General features: G+C 39.2%; 2 protein-coding genes across 6 annotated transcripts in view; one reads left to right on the top strand and one right to left on the bottom strand.

The window, feature by feature from the left end:
• The window catches only part of IFT25 (intraflagellar transport 25), a 13,192-nt gene extending 6,915 nt beyond the window's left edge, over positions 1-6,277 (top strand). For 3 of the 4 annotated variants that reach the window (XM_073357634.2, XM_073357632.1, XM_073357633.1), the window contains 2 exons: positions 1,579-1,622; positions 2,056-6,277. In XM_073357634.2, the coding sequence (XP_073213735.1) occupies positions 1,579-1,622; positions 2,056-2,163 (152 nt within the window). In that variant the 3' untranslated portion in view covers positions 2,164-6,277. Of the gene's footprint in view, positions 1-1,578; positions 2,013-2,055 lie in introns of those variants that run through there. The other variant, XM_073357636.1, reaches the window with a different exon arrangement.
• DIO1 (iodothyronine deiodinase 1) lies at positions 2,056-16,252 on the bottom strand. 2 transcript variants are annotated; one of them, XM_073357630.2, is made up of 4 exons: positions 15,845-16,252; positions 13,540-13,683; positions 4,955-5,154; positions 2,056-3,997 (listed from the first exon to the last, which is right to left on the bottom strand). In XM_073357630.2, the coding sequence occupies exons 1-4, from the start codon at positions 16,173-16,175 to the stop codon at positions 3,932-3,934; spliced, it is 741 nt and encodes a 246-aa protein (XP_073213731.1). In that variant the 5' UTR covers positions 16,176-16,252; the 3' UTR covers positions 2,056-3,931. The 2 variants fall into 2 exon arrangements, with proteins under 2 accessions (XP_073213731.1, XP_073213732.1); XM_073357631.2 differs by lacking the exon at positions 13,540-13,683 and having other exon boundaries at positions 15,845-16,251.
• Positions 16,253-16,974: the final 722 nt, after the last annotated feature.

Below are 16,974 nucleotides of genomic sequence, written 5' to 3' on the forward strand. Positions count from 1 at the left end.
GCGGGTCACAATATTGCCACCCTTACTTCTGCACTGCCTTTAGAGCTGGGCAGCTGGAGAGCAGCGTCTGTTGGTCAGATGCCCAGCTCTGAAGGCAGCACCCCGCCAACAGCAGCGCAGAAGTAAGGGTGGCAATACCATACCATGCCACCCTTATCTCTGCCTGCAGAGTGGGGCAGCCAGAGAGTGGTGGCTGTTGACTGAGGGCTCAGATCTGCAAGGAGCAGTGAAGTAAGGGTGGCAATACTATACCATGCCATCCTTACTTCTACGCTGCTGCTGGCGGCAGCTCTGCCTTTGGAGCTGGGCTCCTGGCCAGCAGCTGCCTCTGTCCAGCTGCCTAGCTCTGTAGGCAGCACCACAGCCACCAGCAGCGCAGAAGTTAAGGGTAGCAGTATCGCAACCCCCTTTACAATAACCTTGCAACCCCACCCCCAACAACTCCTTTTTGGGTCAGGACATCTACAATTACAACACCATGAAATTTCAAATTTAAATAGCTGAAATCATGAAATTTATCATTTTTAAAATCCTATGACCATAAAATTGACCAAAATGGACTGAATTTGGTAGGGCCCTATATATAAATGTTTGCAGGATTGGGCTCTGTGTTGGCTCCTTTGACATCAAGTGAGGATGGTGGCATAATGAAAACTAGAATAGCAGAAAGTTTAAAATGTTAGCTATATTTTATATCACAGAAATTGAGTCATATAGTTTTTGACATTTAATAAACCTTTGTCTAGAAAGACAAAGGCTTTGATCCTGCCAATGCTTATGAGCCCTAAAGTTAAGCATGTGCATAAGTGTTTGCTGGATTGAAGCCTTAGCCAGTCCACAAATAATAAAACACTGAAAGTATGATGATGATGAGCTGTTTAAACTGTGTAACCATATGCCACATGTAAGAAAAATGGAAAAAATTAAATCCTGTGATAAGATTAAGTGTTCATTCCTGTGTCTTTGAATTATATTTAGTGTACTGAGGATGTTACGAAGAACTGTGCCTAACAATATGGGGTCTTGATCTCAGTTTGGCCCTTTATATCCTATTCAAACAGGCATAACTTAATTCTAATCTCAGCTATGTCACTGATTCACTCTGTCACCTGAGGTGGGCTATTTAACCTCGCTCTCTGATTGTCCAGCTATAAAATAGGGCTATTTTATTATTTATGTATTTATTATTTGTATTACCTATATTCCATAAATGACAATTGTGAGGATTAATTGTTTGTACAGTACTTTGAAGATATAAATTACTATATATGTGCTAAAAGTACTACTTGTACATTTTATCTAATACTCAAAAATTAAAAGCATATTTGAGTAGTATAATGCAACACAGTTTTTTATATCTCATAGGAACATTTAAAAAACCAGTTTAATTGTTTGTATATTTAAATTGGAACATTACTAAAATGGTTTGTATTCTTTAATCAGCTTGTTAATAATTTTTGCATACAATGTAAACTCACAATCCTTAACTTCCAGGAACTTTCAAGTCCAGTAGAAACTTATCACAGCATTGTGTATATATATATTAACTCATTGTTTGATATAAAATTTATTTTCTAGATTTACAATACACAGAAGGGGCGCTTCAAACGGAAGAATTTTATGTGAGTACATTCAACATACAGCATTAGTGCCACATGTAATTGGGGTGGATAGACTAGTTAAAAATGCATTCAATTCGCGCAACTCAATACATGTTATTTTAGAGGTTTGGATACATCCCTAGGTCTTGGATATGTGCTTCTACATTATGGTATAAAAATCCATATAGCTAGAGCTCCTAACTTTGCTAAATATCTATCTGAAGAAGTGTGGTAATCTCTCTTGGTCCAGCTGTTGTCTTCAAAGTTTCATGAGTTCCAGGTATTCAAAGGAAAGAGAAGGGCTATTTTGGATTCCTCTAACCCAAGAAAGCTCTGAAAACTGACATGCAGAAATGTCTTGATCCTTCTGTTATATTTTAAATTTCTTTGCAGAAGCTTGTTGAACATTTATATTATTACAATGAAAATAATAAGCTCCTTTTCTCTTCTACAGCTTCCTGAATTCCAAGCTACCTACTTGCGATTCATCATCAAATCTGCCTTTGATCATTTTGTTTCAGTGCACACAGTGATGGCAGAAGGAGTAGCAGAAAATATTTAATATCAAATTTACACAATTGCCTCAAATATTTTGTAATGATATTTGTAGCATAAAGGATATATTTATTATTCAAACATTATATTAAAATGGATTTTTAAAATATGGCTCCAGTATGTTCCCCTCCCCCAGCAATTTAATGTGTAATGCAGTATAACCATTAACTCTGATAATACATTTGTAGTTTTCCAATGTAGAGTACAAATGAACAATTGCTTTTTGCTTAACCACTAACATACGATTGATTCCACTTCTGAATTGCAATATGTTGATATTAAAAGGCTGTTTAAGATACATTGTTTTAAAATGCCATTGAATATTTGTTTCTCTGTAAAATATTTCCCTCACAGAAAAAATAAAAGTGTGAAATATTCAAACTTGAGGTCATTCCCCCAACCCTAAAAGAAGTCCTTCCAAAATTCATTAACATCAGCTGAGGACCCTAGGTAAGAAAAGAGGATGATTATAACTTCTACTGAAATATTTAAATACCAAGCTGAAGCCACTCGAGATGGTTTAATATATTTTAATTGCTCCTATTTAGCTCATTGCCTCTATAAATATTTTCTCAAATCAGGTCACAGCTGCCTTTGCTTTATGCTATGACTGTCATAAACAAATATTAATAGAACCAATGCTGATGTACATTAATACAAATTGTTTCATTCATAAACCTGCTGGGGTGTGTGCAAGTGAACATTTAGAAAAACTGCCTGTAAATAGAAATTTTTTTTTTTAAACAGTGATCAATGTGCAATCATTTGTTTTGTTTGCTAATACACTACTCCAACATTCATCCAAGCCATTTGTATGGCTTTTAATTAGTAATATTTATTTTATAGATTTCAGTTTCAAAAAGTACTTCAGTGACTAGTTATAACACGTTGTACCATTGCTGTCTCAGTGATACTGAACATTATCTGAATCTGTTGGCACCAGGATGCATTACTAGTAAAGTTTCACTGATAAGGCCACGTTTCAAAACTCAAAAGGATTAATCTTGCAGTCCTAAAGCAGGCAAAAAACTCCCATTAATCTCAGTGGGAATTTTACCTTCATCAGAGCTGAAGGATTGGGCACTAAATTAGAGGTGCAGTCAGTGGAATAAAATATATTTTTTCTTGCCACTCACTATTTCATATTTTAATTACAAGAAATCTTGAGCTAATCAAGGTGTAGAGAATATAGACACAAGTTATTTTCTGTTATTTAATATTAAGTTTTATTATATCAGATGCTACCTAAACTAATTAAGAATGGGTGTATGAAAGCCATTACACATTTGGAGTAACATCAGGGATTTTTTTTAGAGACAAGTAATTTCACTATATGAAAAATTTTGGACCAAGGGTGTATGAACAGGGTAGTGATGAAACCTATAAAAGCACTTTTGATTTCTTTACTCCTGTTATTCTCTCTCTGTTTTGTTTTACTTGTATTTCCTGTATGCTGACCTGTAGCTGATGGGTACAGCTATGACTCCATATCTGGGCTAACATTCTTAGAGAGCTTTTCCATTAATTTCAAATGGTGTTGAATCAAGCCATATTGATGTCTGATTCTTGAATAAGGTGTAACTCATACTATATCCTTGTCTACCCATTTTCTTTTTCTCTTGGGTGAGTATATATTCTTTTTAACCTCTGATTTCTATAATTATTTTAAAATAAACAGCAGTAAAAATATATTTTAAAAAAGGCCAGAGCAAGTTGTTCAGTGACCACATTTTCCAGATGGACCACTTTATTTTTGGGGCTTCTGATTTGTTCACCTATTTTAGTTTTTCCAAGATTGCACGTATGTCCTGTGGATGGTAATTCCAAGGTCCCACTCCACCCTGTAAAGTAAATAAAATACAGGATTGTTCAGATATACTCTATGGGGGAGTCTCCAGTGGTGCATAGTTGGCACAGCCATCTCCTGCCACACTCACCCAAAAGCCCTGGTGCAGGAGCAGGAGTGACCTGAGCGTGTTGCATTGCAACTGTGTTCAACTGGTAGATGAACCCTTGAGACCCATTTCTAGCTGTGCATAGGTTAGAGCAGCTTGCAGCAGAGCCAGGTTAGAGCAGCCTGCACCAGAGCCAGCTAGATCATCAGGGAGCCTTAAGTGGCTGCCTAATGGCCACCCTTTCTTCCGCACCAAGCAGAAACGGTACAGTAGAGAGTCTGTCCTAAAGTCTTATGTACAAACTTTTAGATATATATCAGTATAGTAAATTACACAGTAAAATAAGGTTTTAACTAGAAAGTTTAATGCTGAAACTTGAAAGATAATCTAAATTAAATAGAAGTAGATTCTTGTAACAGGCATGGTCTCCAGCTACCAGATAATAATTAGCACTTTATATCTATAAATACTATACAAATATTAACTCAAACTTCAAAACAGCCTTGTGAGCTAGGTAAGTATTATTGTCCTCATTTTATACATGAGTAGACTTTTATGCAGAGGTTCAGGCCAGCCAACAAGTTGGGGAAACAGCTGGAGTTAGAATGTAGGGTTTCTTTGTTTCCAGCCCTATGCTCAGTAGGCTTTCACTTTGTCTCTTTAGGAAGGACAACATAAATACTGAGGCAGAGCCAAGACATACATAAAAAATATACATCAATGCCAAGACTTTTTTGTTGCTAATCATTATTCAATGAACAATGTGCTTAAAGATAACTAACGTTATTAGAAATGGAACACAATGAAAAATGTTAATCACTTGTCCATCAAATATGCTATGGGATATTACAGGGCTATTTTTAAAAGTTAAAACCACACTGTAATGTGTTCAGAGTTCATTACCTTATAGACAACCTTTCCTCCTTGCACCAGATAAAGTCTTTCTGGCAGAGCTGCGTATTTTGAACTGCTCAGGTTTTCCATAGTATCTAAAACCACTGGGCATAAAGGATTCTCTTTCAAAAGAAATTGTGCAGCCTTTTTTCGATCTTGAAGGTTTCGGTGATTTTTAATAACAATGTTGTTTTCAAAAGCCCATCCATCTTCCAAAAAAAAAAAGAGAGGGGAGAGTGATTATATATTGTGTGTGTACATGCCCCAAAAATCAATTTAATAGAACGTTATCAAGGTTGCAAAGTCAAGCACTCAGAAATGAAGAAATGCCAGAATTAGGATTGCCTGTGCAACCTTAATTCAGACCGCTCGAGCATATGTATTATGATACAGTTTTCATTTACATGATCACATACCATTGAGAGCACAGGAGACACCATCCCCCTGCTCTGCTTAGGTGCTCAAACCCAGCATGGGTCTCAGCAGCCCGGAGCTGCATTTGCAGGGAAAGTCTTGCTCAGCCCCAAGCTGGAACATGCCCACTTCAGAAAGGATCTTCAGAAATGTAGCTGCTGAAAATCTAAGAAGTCTCTATTCAGCATGTGCAAACTGTGATTTTTTTTTTTTTTTTTAAGGTTTATAACTTGGCCAAAGTTGGGTGGATTTTCACAGGGATTGCAAAAGGTATATCCCTCACACAAAAGCCACCCTTTGCCAAATTTCAAGTCTCTACTAAATCTGTCTAAAGGAAAGATTGCTGAATTTTTTAATAGGGGCAAAATATATATTTTTTTCCTAGCTTTGTTCTTGGAAACAGCTGAAGCATTTTTCTGAAATTTAAAAAAAACGCCAGCCTGAGAGAAGACACCCAGCATGGAAAATTTCAGCCCAAATAGATAGTTTGGCAAAGTTATGAGCAACTGAAAAATAGTTTATAAGGGGAAGTGTCAGAGAAACTCAACAGGCAGGGCTACTAGCCCTGCCTGTAATATTATGCACACTAATCTATATATGATATAATTCCAATAGCTAAGTTAATAACATGAGTAACCAAAGAAATTGCAAAACGTTTAAACTTACAGGAAGGCAGTTGTAGCAAAGAGGCGTGGCCTCCCTCAGAGACTGACAGCGAGGGAGGGTTACACATGCCTACTGAATGTATCAAGCCCTTCATAAAGGAGATGGTAAGTGGGAAACTTTGAGTTCTCATACCACTCTGCCATTGACTCTGGAGTAAGTCACTTTACCCTATTTTTCATAACTGTCAGCATAATTTTGGGAGGCTTCAATTTTTTGGAGCCCAGCTTGAGACCTACAGAACCAGATATTGATCAGAGCTTGAGCACTGACAACTCCCACTGAGATAAATGGGATTCTGTGAGTGCTCAGGACTTTTGAAAATGAGAGCATAGGGTTGTCAAGTTGGGTACTCAAGATAAGTGGACCCTTCCAAACATGCAGGCCTTCATTTATCTATGCCTCAGTTTCCCCGTCTATAAAATAGGGATGATAATATGCACCTTATATAGATATAGATATAAAAGTGAAACTCTCTCTGTCTCTCTCTCTGTGTATGTATGGTAGGCTTATAATGAAAGGTGGCGTCTGATTATCTTGAAGTTCTAGCTCTGTGAGTATCCGATATAACCACATAGGGATTTGTTAACCAGTGTAAAGTGTTAAATTATAACACCTGTGACAGAGGGAATTAATTTTTTTTCACATAACTTCTGAGTTAAAATAGATTTCAGAAGATTATTGCCCCCGTGACGCTGTAAGTACAATTTGAAATATGGTGTGTATATACAGGTTTCAGAGTAGCAGCCGTGTTAGTCTGTATCCGCAAAAAGAAAAGGAGTACTTGTGGTACCTTAGAGACTAACAAATTTATTTGAGCATAAGCTTTCATGAGCTACAGCTCACTTCATCAGATGCATGCAGTGGAAAATACAGTGGGGAGATTTTATATACACAGAGAACATGAAACAACGGGTGTTACCATACACACTGTAACAAGAGTGATCAGGTAAGGTGAGCTATTACCAGCAGGAGAGTGGTGGTGGTGGGGGGTACCTTTTGTAGTGATAATCAAGGTGGGCCATTTCCAGCAGTTGACAAGAACGTGTGAGGAACAGTGGGTGGGTGGTGGGGGAAATAGTTTTACTTTGTGTAATGACACATCCACTCCCAGTCTTTATTCAAGCCTAAGTTAATTGTATCCGGTTTGCAAATTAATTCCAATTCAGCAGTCTTCTGTTTCTGAAACTACAATTCATCAGTGATCTTCCTGAAAACACCATCCTAGCCACTATGGATGGCCCACCTTGATTATCATACACATTGTAAAGAGAGGGGTCACTTTGGATGGGCTATTACCAGCAGGAGAGTGAGTTTGTGGGGGGGGGGGGCGGAGGGTGAGAAAACCTGGATTTGTGCTGGAAATGGCCCAACTTGATTATCATACTCATTGTAAGGAGAGTGATCACTTTAGATAAGCTATTACCAGCAGGAGAGTGGGGTGGGAGGAGGTATTGTTTCATGGTCTCTGTGTATATAATGTCTTCTGCAGTTTCCACAGTATGCATCCGATGAAGTGAGCTGTAGCTCACGAAAGCTTATGCTCAAATAAATTGGTTAGTCTCTAAGGTGCCACAAGTACTCCTTTTCTTTTTGCGAATACAGACTAACACGGCTGTTACTCTGAAACCTGTCACTATGGATGTAGAAGCCCTCTACACCAACATTCCACACAAAGATGGACTACAAGCCGCCAGGAACAGTATCCCCCATAATGTCACAGCTAACCTCGTGGCTGAACTTTGTGGCTTTGTCCTCACCCATAACTATTTCACATTTGGGGACAATGTATACCTTCACATCAGTGGCACTGCTATGGGTACCCGCATGGCCCCACAGTATGCCAACATTTTTATGGCTGACATAGAACAACACTTCCTCAGCTCTCATCCCCTAACGCCCCTACTCTACTTGCAGTACATTGATGACATCTTCATCTGGACCCATGGAAAAGAAGCCCTTGAGGAATTCCACCATCATTTCAACAATCTCCATCCCACCCTCAACCTCAGCCTGGTCCAGTCCAAACAAGAGATCCACTTCCTGGACATTACGGTGCTAATAAGCGATGGTCACATAAACACCACCCTATACCGGAAACTTACTGACCACTATACTTACCTACATGCCTCCAACTTTCATCCAGACCACACCACACGATCCATTGTCTACAGCCAAGCTCTACGATACAACCGCATTTGCTCTAACCCCTCCGACAGAGACAAACACCTACAAGATCTCTATCAAGCATTCTTACAACTGCAATACCCACTTGCTGAAATGAAGAAACAGATTGACAGAGCCAGAAAAGTATCCAGAAGTTACCTACTACAGGACAGGCCCAACAAAGAAAATAACAGAACGCCACTAGCCGTCACCTTCAGCCCCCAACTAAAACCTCTCCAACGCATTATCAAGGACCTACAACCTATCCTGAAGGATGACCCATCACTCTCACAGATCTTGGGAGACAGGCCAGTCCTTGCTTACAGACAGTCCCCAAACCTGAAGCAAATACTCCCCAGCAACAACTCCCCAGTAACCACACACCACACAACAAAAACACCAACCCAGGAACCTATCCTTACAACAAAGCCCGTTGCCAACTGTGTCCACATATCTATTCAGGGGACACCATCATAGGGCCTAATCACATCAGCTACACTGTCAGAGGCTCATTCACCTGCACATCTACCAATGTGATATATGGCATCATGTGCCAGCAATGCCCCTCTGCCATGTACATTGGCCAAACGGGACAGTCTCTACATAAAAGAATAAATGGACACAAATCAGATGTCAAGAATTATAACATTCAAAAACCAGTTGGAGAACACTTCAATCTCTTTAGTCACTCGATTACAGACCTAAAAGTTGCAATTCTTGAACAAAAAAACTTCAAAAACAGACTCCAAGGAGAGACTGCTGAATTGGAATTAATTTGCAAACTGGATACAATTAACTTAGGCTTGAATAGAGACTGGGAGTGGATGTGTCATTACACAAGGTAAAACTATTTCCCCATGCTTATTTCCCCCCGACTCCCCCACCACTGTTCCTCACACGTTCTTGTCAACTGCTGGAAATGGCTCACCTTGATTATCACTAAAAAAGATTCTCCCCTTCCCCCGCTCTCCTGCTGGTAACAGCTCACCTTACCTGATCACTCTTGTTACAGTATGTATGGTAACACTCATTGTTTCATGTTCTCTGTGTATATAAAATCTCCCCACTGTATTTTCCACTGCATGCATCCAATGAAGTGAGCTGTAGCTCATGAAAGCTTATGCTCAGATAAATTTGTTAATCGGGCCACAAGTACTCCTTTTCTTTTTGGTGTTTATATAGTTTCCAACTGATAGCCATCAGTACACAGGAGTTCTAACAATTCCACTGACTGGCTGCTACTCACTGCTGTTTCTGGTCCTCTAGTAACAGATTTCAGATCTCTGGAAGTGGAGTATGTTACTTAGAAATTTTAAACTGATTTTGAAAATTAGTTAGTCTGTCTTTCTCATTAATATACAAACAATTGCTAACCCACACAAATCATTTTATTCCTTCAAATTGGTATGGTGTAAATACTATTTAAATATTTCAAATGTAAAATGGGTAACATAAGCAAGCTTTTTTAAAAACTAGAGAATAAGTCATTTTCAGCTGTTCCACAACTATTTAATAAGACATAGGAAGGTGGCACATTGTTAGAATGTTGGTAGAGTGGAGAGATTGTGTTCTGCAAGGCCTTCTCTAGCCTGGATAAATGGTATGGTTTTAGCTAAAACTGTAGCGTGGACAAAGCAATACATATTTTTAATTAATATGTGCTAAACTGCTTAAATTAAAGCCTAAAGTCTTCCCTTTCACACATGTTAAAAGCAGTATGCCTTGTCTATGACGGACTTCTAAAAACTAATGTGTTGACTTCCTAGTCTAGACAAGGCCCCAAATGTTTTTTTTAACAGTAATGGGAGATGTCAACGATTTTTCTGTTGACTGGGTATATGTCACCTCAGGACAGGATCCAGAGGTAAAATGTCTAGACATCATAAATGACTGCTTCTTGGAACAGTTTGTTATGGAACCAATAAGAGGAGAGGCCATTCTTCCTTTAGTTCTGAGTGGAGCACAGGATCTGGTCCAAGAGGTGAATACAGCTGAACTGCTTAGTAATAATGACCATAATATAATTAAATTTAACATCCTCACAGGGGGGAAATTGCCAAAGAAACCCATGACAGTAGCATTTAACTTCAAAAAGGGGAACCACACAAAAATTAGGAAGCTAGTTAAATGGAAGTTAAAAGGAACAGTCTCAGGGGGTGAAATGCCTATAAATTGCATGGAAACTATTTAAAAACATCACAAGAGAGGCTCAAACTAAATATAGAGCACTCCCTCCCAAAAGAACAGAGGACCAAAAAAATGCCACTCTGGCTAAACAGCAGAGTAAAAGACGTGGTTAGAGGCAAAAAGGCATCCTTTAAAATTTAGAAGTTAAATCCTACTGATTAAAATAGAAAAGACCATAAACTGGCAAGTCAAATGTAAAAGCATAATTAGGCAGGTCAAGAAAGAATTTGAAGAGCAACTAGCTAAAGACATAATAAAGTAAACAGCAGTAAGGCACCAGGACCAGATGGTAATCACCCAAGAGTTCTGAAAGAACTCAAATATGAAATTGCAGAACCACTAACTGTGGTCTGTACCATATAGCTTAAATCAGCATCTGTACCAGATGACTTGAGGGTAGCTAATGTGATGCTGATTATTAAAAAAGCTCCAGTGGTGATCCTGGCAATTACAGGCCATTAAGCCTAACTTCAGTACCAAGCAAATTGATTTAAACAATAGCAGAGAACAGAATTATCACACAGATAAACACAATATGTTGGGAATGAGTCAACACATTTTTTGTAGAGGGTAATCATGCCTCACTAATCTATTAGAATTCTTTGAGGGTGTTAACTAGCATGTGGACAAGAGTGAGCCAGTGAATATAGTGTACCTGGACTTTCAGAAAGCCTTTGACAAGGTCGCACATCAACGGCTCTTAAGCAAAGTAAGCAGTCCTGGGATAAGAGAGAAGGTCCTCTCATGGATCAATAACTGGTTAAAAGCCAGGAAACAAAGGGTAGGAATAAATGGTCATTTTTCAGGACGTCAACGTAAAGAGCGGAGTCCCCCAAGTATCTGTACAGGGACCAGTGTTGTTCAACATATCCAAAAATAATCTGGAAAAAGGGGTGAGCAGTGAGATAGAAAATTATTCAAGATAGGTAAATCCAAACCTGATTGCGAAGAGTTACAAAGGGATCTCACTAAACTGGATAGCTGGGCAACAAAATGGAAAATGAAATTCAATGTTGATAACTGCAAAATAATGCACATTCAAAAATGTAATTTCAACGACACATACATAATGATGGGATCTAAATTAGCTGTTCCCACTCAAGAAAGAGATCTTGGAGTCATTGTAGGTAGTTCTCTGAAAACAGCTGCTCAAGGTGCAGTGGCAGTCAAAAAAGCTAACAGAATGTTAGGACCATTAGTAAAGGGATAGATAATAAGACAGAAAATATCATAATGCCACTATATAAATCTGTGGTACACCCATACTGAATACTGTGGGCAGTTCTGGTCAAAAAAGATAAAATTGAAAAAGGTACAGAGAAGAGCAACAAAAATTATGAGTATGGAACAACTTCCATAAGAGAAGAGAGTAAAAATTCTGGGACTGTTCATCTTGGGAGAGACGACTAAGGGGGAATATGATAAGAAATCTATAGCATCATGAATGGTGTGGAGAAAGTGAATAAGGAAATGATTTACCTCTTCACATAGCACAAGAACTGGGGGTCATCTGATTAAATTAATATGCAGATGGTTTAAAACAAACACAAAGAAGTACTTCACACAATGCAGTCAACCTGTGCAACTAGTTGCCATTGGATGTTGTGAAAGCCAAAACTAAAACTGAGTTAAAAAAAGCATTAGGTAAGTTTATGGATGATAGGTCCATCAATGGCTATTATCTCATGCTCCAGGTGTCTCTATATTTCCAACTGCCAGAAGCTGGGACTGGACAACGGGATGGCTCACTTGAGATTGCCCTGTTCCCTTCTTTCCCTTTGAAGCATCTGGCACTGGCCACTGTTGGAAGACAGTATACTGGGCTAGATGGACTGCTGCTCTGATCCAGTATGGCTGTTCTGATGTGCTTATATGCAGTGATGAGCTGCCAGAACCTGAAGAACTGGTTCCTTCAGTCACTCCTGGTCTTTGGTGGCATTGAAGGGCCCGAGGCCGAAGTGCCGCCGAAGACCTGGAGTGACTGAAGGACCTGCTGCCGAAATACCACCGAAGGGCCACAGGGCCGCCGGGTGAGTAGAAATTCTCAGGGGAGCCTTCCCAGCTGAGAGCTCAGGCGGGACGGACAGGACAGTCCCACGGGCCGCAGTTTACCGAACCCCTTTAACAACCGGTTCTAAACCAGCTTCAAAATTTAACAACTGGTTCGCATGAACTGGTGCGAACTGGCTCTAGCTCACCACTGCTTATATGCAGACTAAGATCAGGGCCCAAATCTAGAAAAGACTTGCATGTGCTCAACTTTACACATGGGTATCTTCATTTTATTTTCAACTGAACAACTTATGTGTAAAGTTTAAACATGTGCACAAGTGATTGCAGGATAAGGGCCCAAAACTGGTTCTTCACATTGACACTGTTACTTTGAATTTCAGTAGATTTTTTCCATCCTGTCTGCAGTTTCATTCTTCTCTCAAATATACTTTATTATTGAGTCATAGAGTTTAAGGCCAGAAGGAAGGACCAGATCATCTACTCTGACCTCCTGTATATAAGTGGCCACCAACACCACCCAGCACCCGGACACTAAACCCAACAACTGAAATAAGACGAAAAATTTAGAGCCCAGAGGTGACTAAATTATGTGCCACAGGCAGAGAATAGGAGACATGCAAGTGCACCAGTGCCTCAAACCCCTGCAGTGGCTGGGAAATGATTAAGTGATAGATACCTAGATAATCCTGGCAAGTGACCCACACCCACATGTTGCAGAGAAGGCAACCCCTTCCCCCAAGGACACCGCCAGTCTGACCTGGTGGAAAAGTCCTTCCTGACCCCACATAGTGATCATTTAGACCCTGAGCTTGTGAGTAAGAGTTAGCCAGCTAAACCCTGAGAGAGAGAGAGACTGGTCGGTGCCCTGGCCATCCTCATCTAATGTTTCATCTCCAGCTTTGACCATCTCTGATGCTTTAGAGGCAGGAGATTTAAAAAAAAACACAGACTATACTGGGGGAAACATATTCCTTCCTGACCCCTGTGGGTGGCCAGCTGAATCCCTGAAGCATGAACTTTTAGGAATATAAAACATAAACCAGAAGTAAGCTCCAGAGCGGTTGAGCCCTTCCCCCTACCATGATTCGGACAGAAGGATCCATATCTTATGCTTCATCATACATTTAAATGTTTTGCTTTCTATACTGTACCTGTTGCATGAGCTTCTTCAATATAGATTATAAGGAAATCTGCTATGCAGTTAAAATCTTCAACAAGCTTGTTGAACTCGCTGAATTTGAAAAGAAATGAAGGTCAGGTGCAGCTTCCAAAATTCAGGACTAAAGGCCTGTTGTCTGTAACAGACATGAAACGATTTTTAAGTATCATGTTAATTGGGTGATGCGAGAAAGGACAGCGTTAGGGTTAAGGCCTGGGCTCAAATCTGGGCTCCATTCTTAGCCTTTGACACACCTCCTGTATTATCTTGGGCAAAGTCACTGATCACCTGATTTTTCAAAGGTGCTGAGCTCTTCTGAAAATCAGGCCGTTAGTTTCTCTGTACCTCAGTATCAGTATATAAAATAGGCATAGCAATGCTTTCCTTCTCCTACCCCGGCCCTATCCGGTTTATTCAGACCCCAATCCTACAATAAGTTTTATGAAGGCAGACTCCTATACCCACACAAAGTCTTGATGGAGTCAATGGGGCTCCATACAGGTGCAGGCATCTGCCTAAATGGAGTTCATTGCAGGATCCAAGCCTTAAACTGTAAGCATTTTGGGGTGGCGGAACTCTGTTTTACTAAATGTATGTACAGCAACTAGAACAATGGGCTCTCAATCTCAGCTGAGGTCTCTAAATGCTACTGTACAGCAAATTAGTATGAAGGTACTTTAAAATATATTATGCATGTTCCTTAACGAATAAACCCCATGAAGGTCCAAATTTTCAAACCTGAAGGCCTAAATTTAGGTTCTCAAATACATTTGTAGGCACCTAATTACAACTGTCTTGATTTTTCAGAAATGTTGTGATCTCACAGCTCCAGCTGATGTCAGGGGAAGGTAGAGATTCTGAAAATCAGTTCCTTTTTATTTAAATGTCTACATTTTGTTATAGGTGCATAGTTATAGACATCCAGATGGGAAAACTTTAACCATATTTTTGATAATGTATCCCAGGCTTTCATGCTTTTAATGTGATTCAGCAATTTTCTTGTCCAGGCAGAACTCTAATTATTTGTTGTTATTATTTATTAAATAACTTCTGTACAAGCCACAGAAGTAAATGTTTCCTGCCCCAGATTGCTTAGTGCTTAAGGGCCAGATCCCGCAAACACTTATGCATGGACCTAACAAAAAGCTTCTGCACAAATATTTACAAGAACACTTTCTTGTGTTTGCAGGACCTTGATTTAAGAGTGGTTTCAGAGTAGCAGCCATGTTAGTCTGTATTCGCAAAAAGAAAAGGAGTACTTGTGGCACCTTAGAGACTAGCAAATTTATTTGAGCATAAGCTTTCGTGAGCTACAGCTCACTTCATCGATGCATCTGATGAAGTGAGCTGTAACTCACGAAAGCTTATGCTCAAATAAATGTTAGTCTCTAAGGTGCCACAAGTACTCCTTTTGATTTAAGAGTGCTTCCAAGGACTTAAAAACATCTATTTTAGTCCAGAGTCATATAATGTAATCTGAAAGTGTGCATGATCTCCTTATTGGCTGTGCTTAATTTCAAAATCTGATGGTATCCTTTTATCCCACTCTGAAAAGGTCTAATCTTGGACCCACTTCCCAATACATTGCTCATATACCTTTCTGATTTTCAAACCATGCTATATCAATTTTGAAATTGTGTTTTTTGGGGGTTTTAAGCCCTGGTTAATATACTGGATACTAGAGCATGCAGGTTAATGATTAAGAATGTGTGCTACAAAGATCAAAAGTGGAGGACAAAGTACAAACCAAATTTTTCTCCCTCAGCATTATTTTGTAACAAACATCATCCATTTTCTGGACTTTAATCTGATTAATGATGGTGGTGTACAGGCTTTCTCCACTTGTGCATAACAGTATACAAAATATATTAAGTACATGGTTCTGGTTATATTTGCCTCTTCTTTCACCAGGACAAGTTATTGTATTGGTTTTCAGTAAATGCTTCCCCATAACATCCATGACAGCAGGCCACAAATTTAATAGCTGTATGCATTAGAAAACTGTAACAGTGCAGTAGCAAAGACAAACAAAGATTTTCTCTAAAACCACCAGAATGTGTACATGGTTGAGAAACTCCAGTGTTAGAATGTGATATATTCTTTTCTACTTAACAAATCCCTCTGAAGATAGTTACTTTTAATCTAAACTGCCTTGCAGATTCTGTAATTGAACCCTCTAACCATCACTTAGTCTCCCAATCGCCAGACATCATGTCTCAAACAGTTAGAATATAATGGTCTATTTAATTTACCATCCTAACTATGAGGACTCAACTTATTTGGATGATTGTACTGACCTTGCATGAAGTCCAGGATGTGATGCATTTCATCCCTGAAGTCTGCCACGGGGGTGTTGGGAGCATTATATCCTTCAAATGCTTCATCTTCCAGCTTTTTCCACTTCACTTTCAAAACAAAGAGTAAATATTTCAAGCTGAAGAAAGTCGGACCCCAATTCTCATAGCTGAACTTTGGATTGATGCCTATGCTGCTCTTTTGCCCCTGTTTTAGAATATATCTTTTCATCATTTCCGGGAACAATATCATCAGCATTTTACCAACAGCAACACACAGAGATACATACAAAAGAATCAAGGTCTTCTGTATAATGACCCTGATTCTGAACATTTTGTCTGAGGCAGACAGCCTGCTTCCAAAGGGAAACCGTGTAAGCGAGCGGGAGCAAAGGTAATGGAGGAGGGGAAATGAGGCTGCCGCTAAGACAATAGTGGCTGGAAAGTCGTCACGTGTCTGGCCACATTCTACCCTCTCACAGTCCCACACATGTCAGTGCACAGGGTGTGAATGAGAACAGAATATACTCCACTACTACATTGTGTATCTTGAAAATAAATCAGGATGTTAATTGCAATAAAGAATGTTTTATTACTGTTAATTGTATTAATGCACATTTAAGGCTTATTCCCAAATGGATTCATGCATTACAAATGAGAGGACTGACTTACATACTGGATGCTTTTCTGGCAGAATAAAGGTTATAATAACTTGGGACCCAATCCTGAAAATAAGCACTTGCTTTTACTCACATAGGTAATCCCACCGAAGTCACTGGGACTACTTGTGCTTAACGTTAAGTACATGAATAAATTTCCAGGTTTGGGGCCAGCTGCCTTAGCTCTTATAAAACAGTTTTCATTTTCAAAGCACTGTACAAACATTGGCTCATTAATTAATAAAGGCTCTGTATGTTCAGCAAACATTCTCTCATCCCTGATATTGTCATTAAAGACTTAACCCTTTCTTCTACGAACCCTTTCAACATAATTCCTGAAAGAAAGATGTATTTATATATGTCAGTGTGGTATAAAGAATTTATCAACATGAGGTATGCAGTTCACCCCAGTAGATCCTTGCATTCTGGAAACGCTACATAGATTTCCAAAAAAAAACAAAACAAAACTATTTT

This window comes from Lepidochelys kempii, chromosome 8 (assembly GCF_965140285.1).
Source record: "Lepidochelys kempii isolate rLepKem1 chromosome 8, rLepKem1.hap1, whole genome shotgun sequence".
Lineage (NCBI taxonomy): Eukaryota > Metazoa > Chordata > Testudines > Cheloniidae > Lepidochelys > Lepidochelys kempii.

Excerpts from the sequence above, each read along its gene's own strand:
- DIO1 (XM_073357631.2), bottom strand. The coding sequence starts at position 16,175 with ATGTTCAGAATCAGGGTCATTATACAGAAGACCTTGATTCTTTTGTAT. Across the intron at positions 5,155-15,844 it reads CATCCTGGACTTCATGCAAG|ATGGATGGGCTTTTGAAAAC; the intron begins GTCAGTACAATC and ends TTTTTTTGGAAG. Across the intron at positions 3,998-4,954 it reads GAGGAAAGGTTGTCTATAAG|GGTGGAGTGGGACCTTGGAA; the intron begins GTAATGAACTCT and ends TTTACTTTACAG.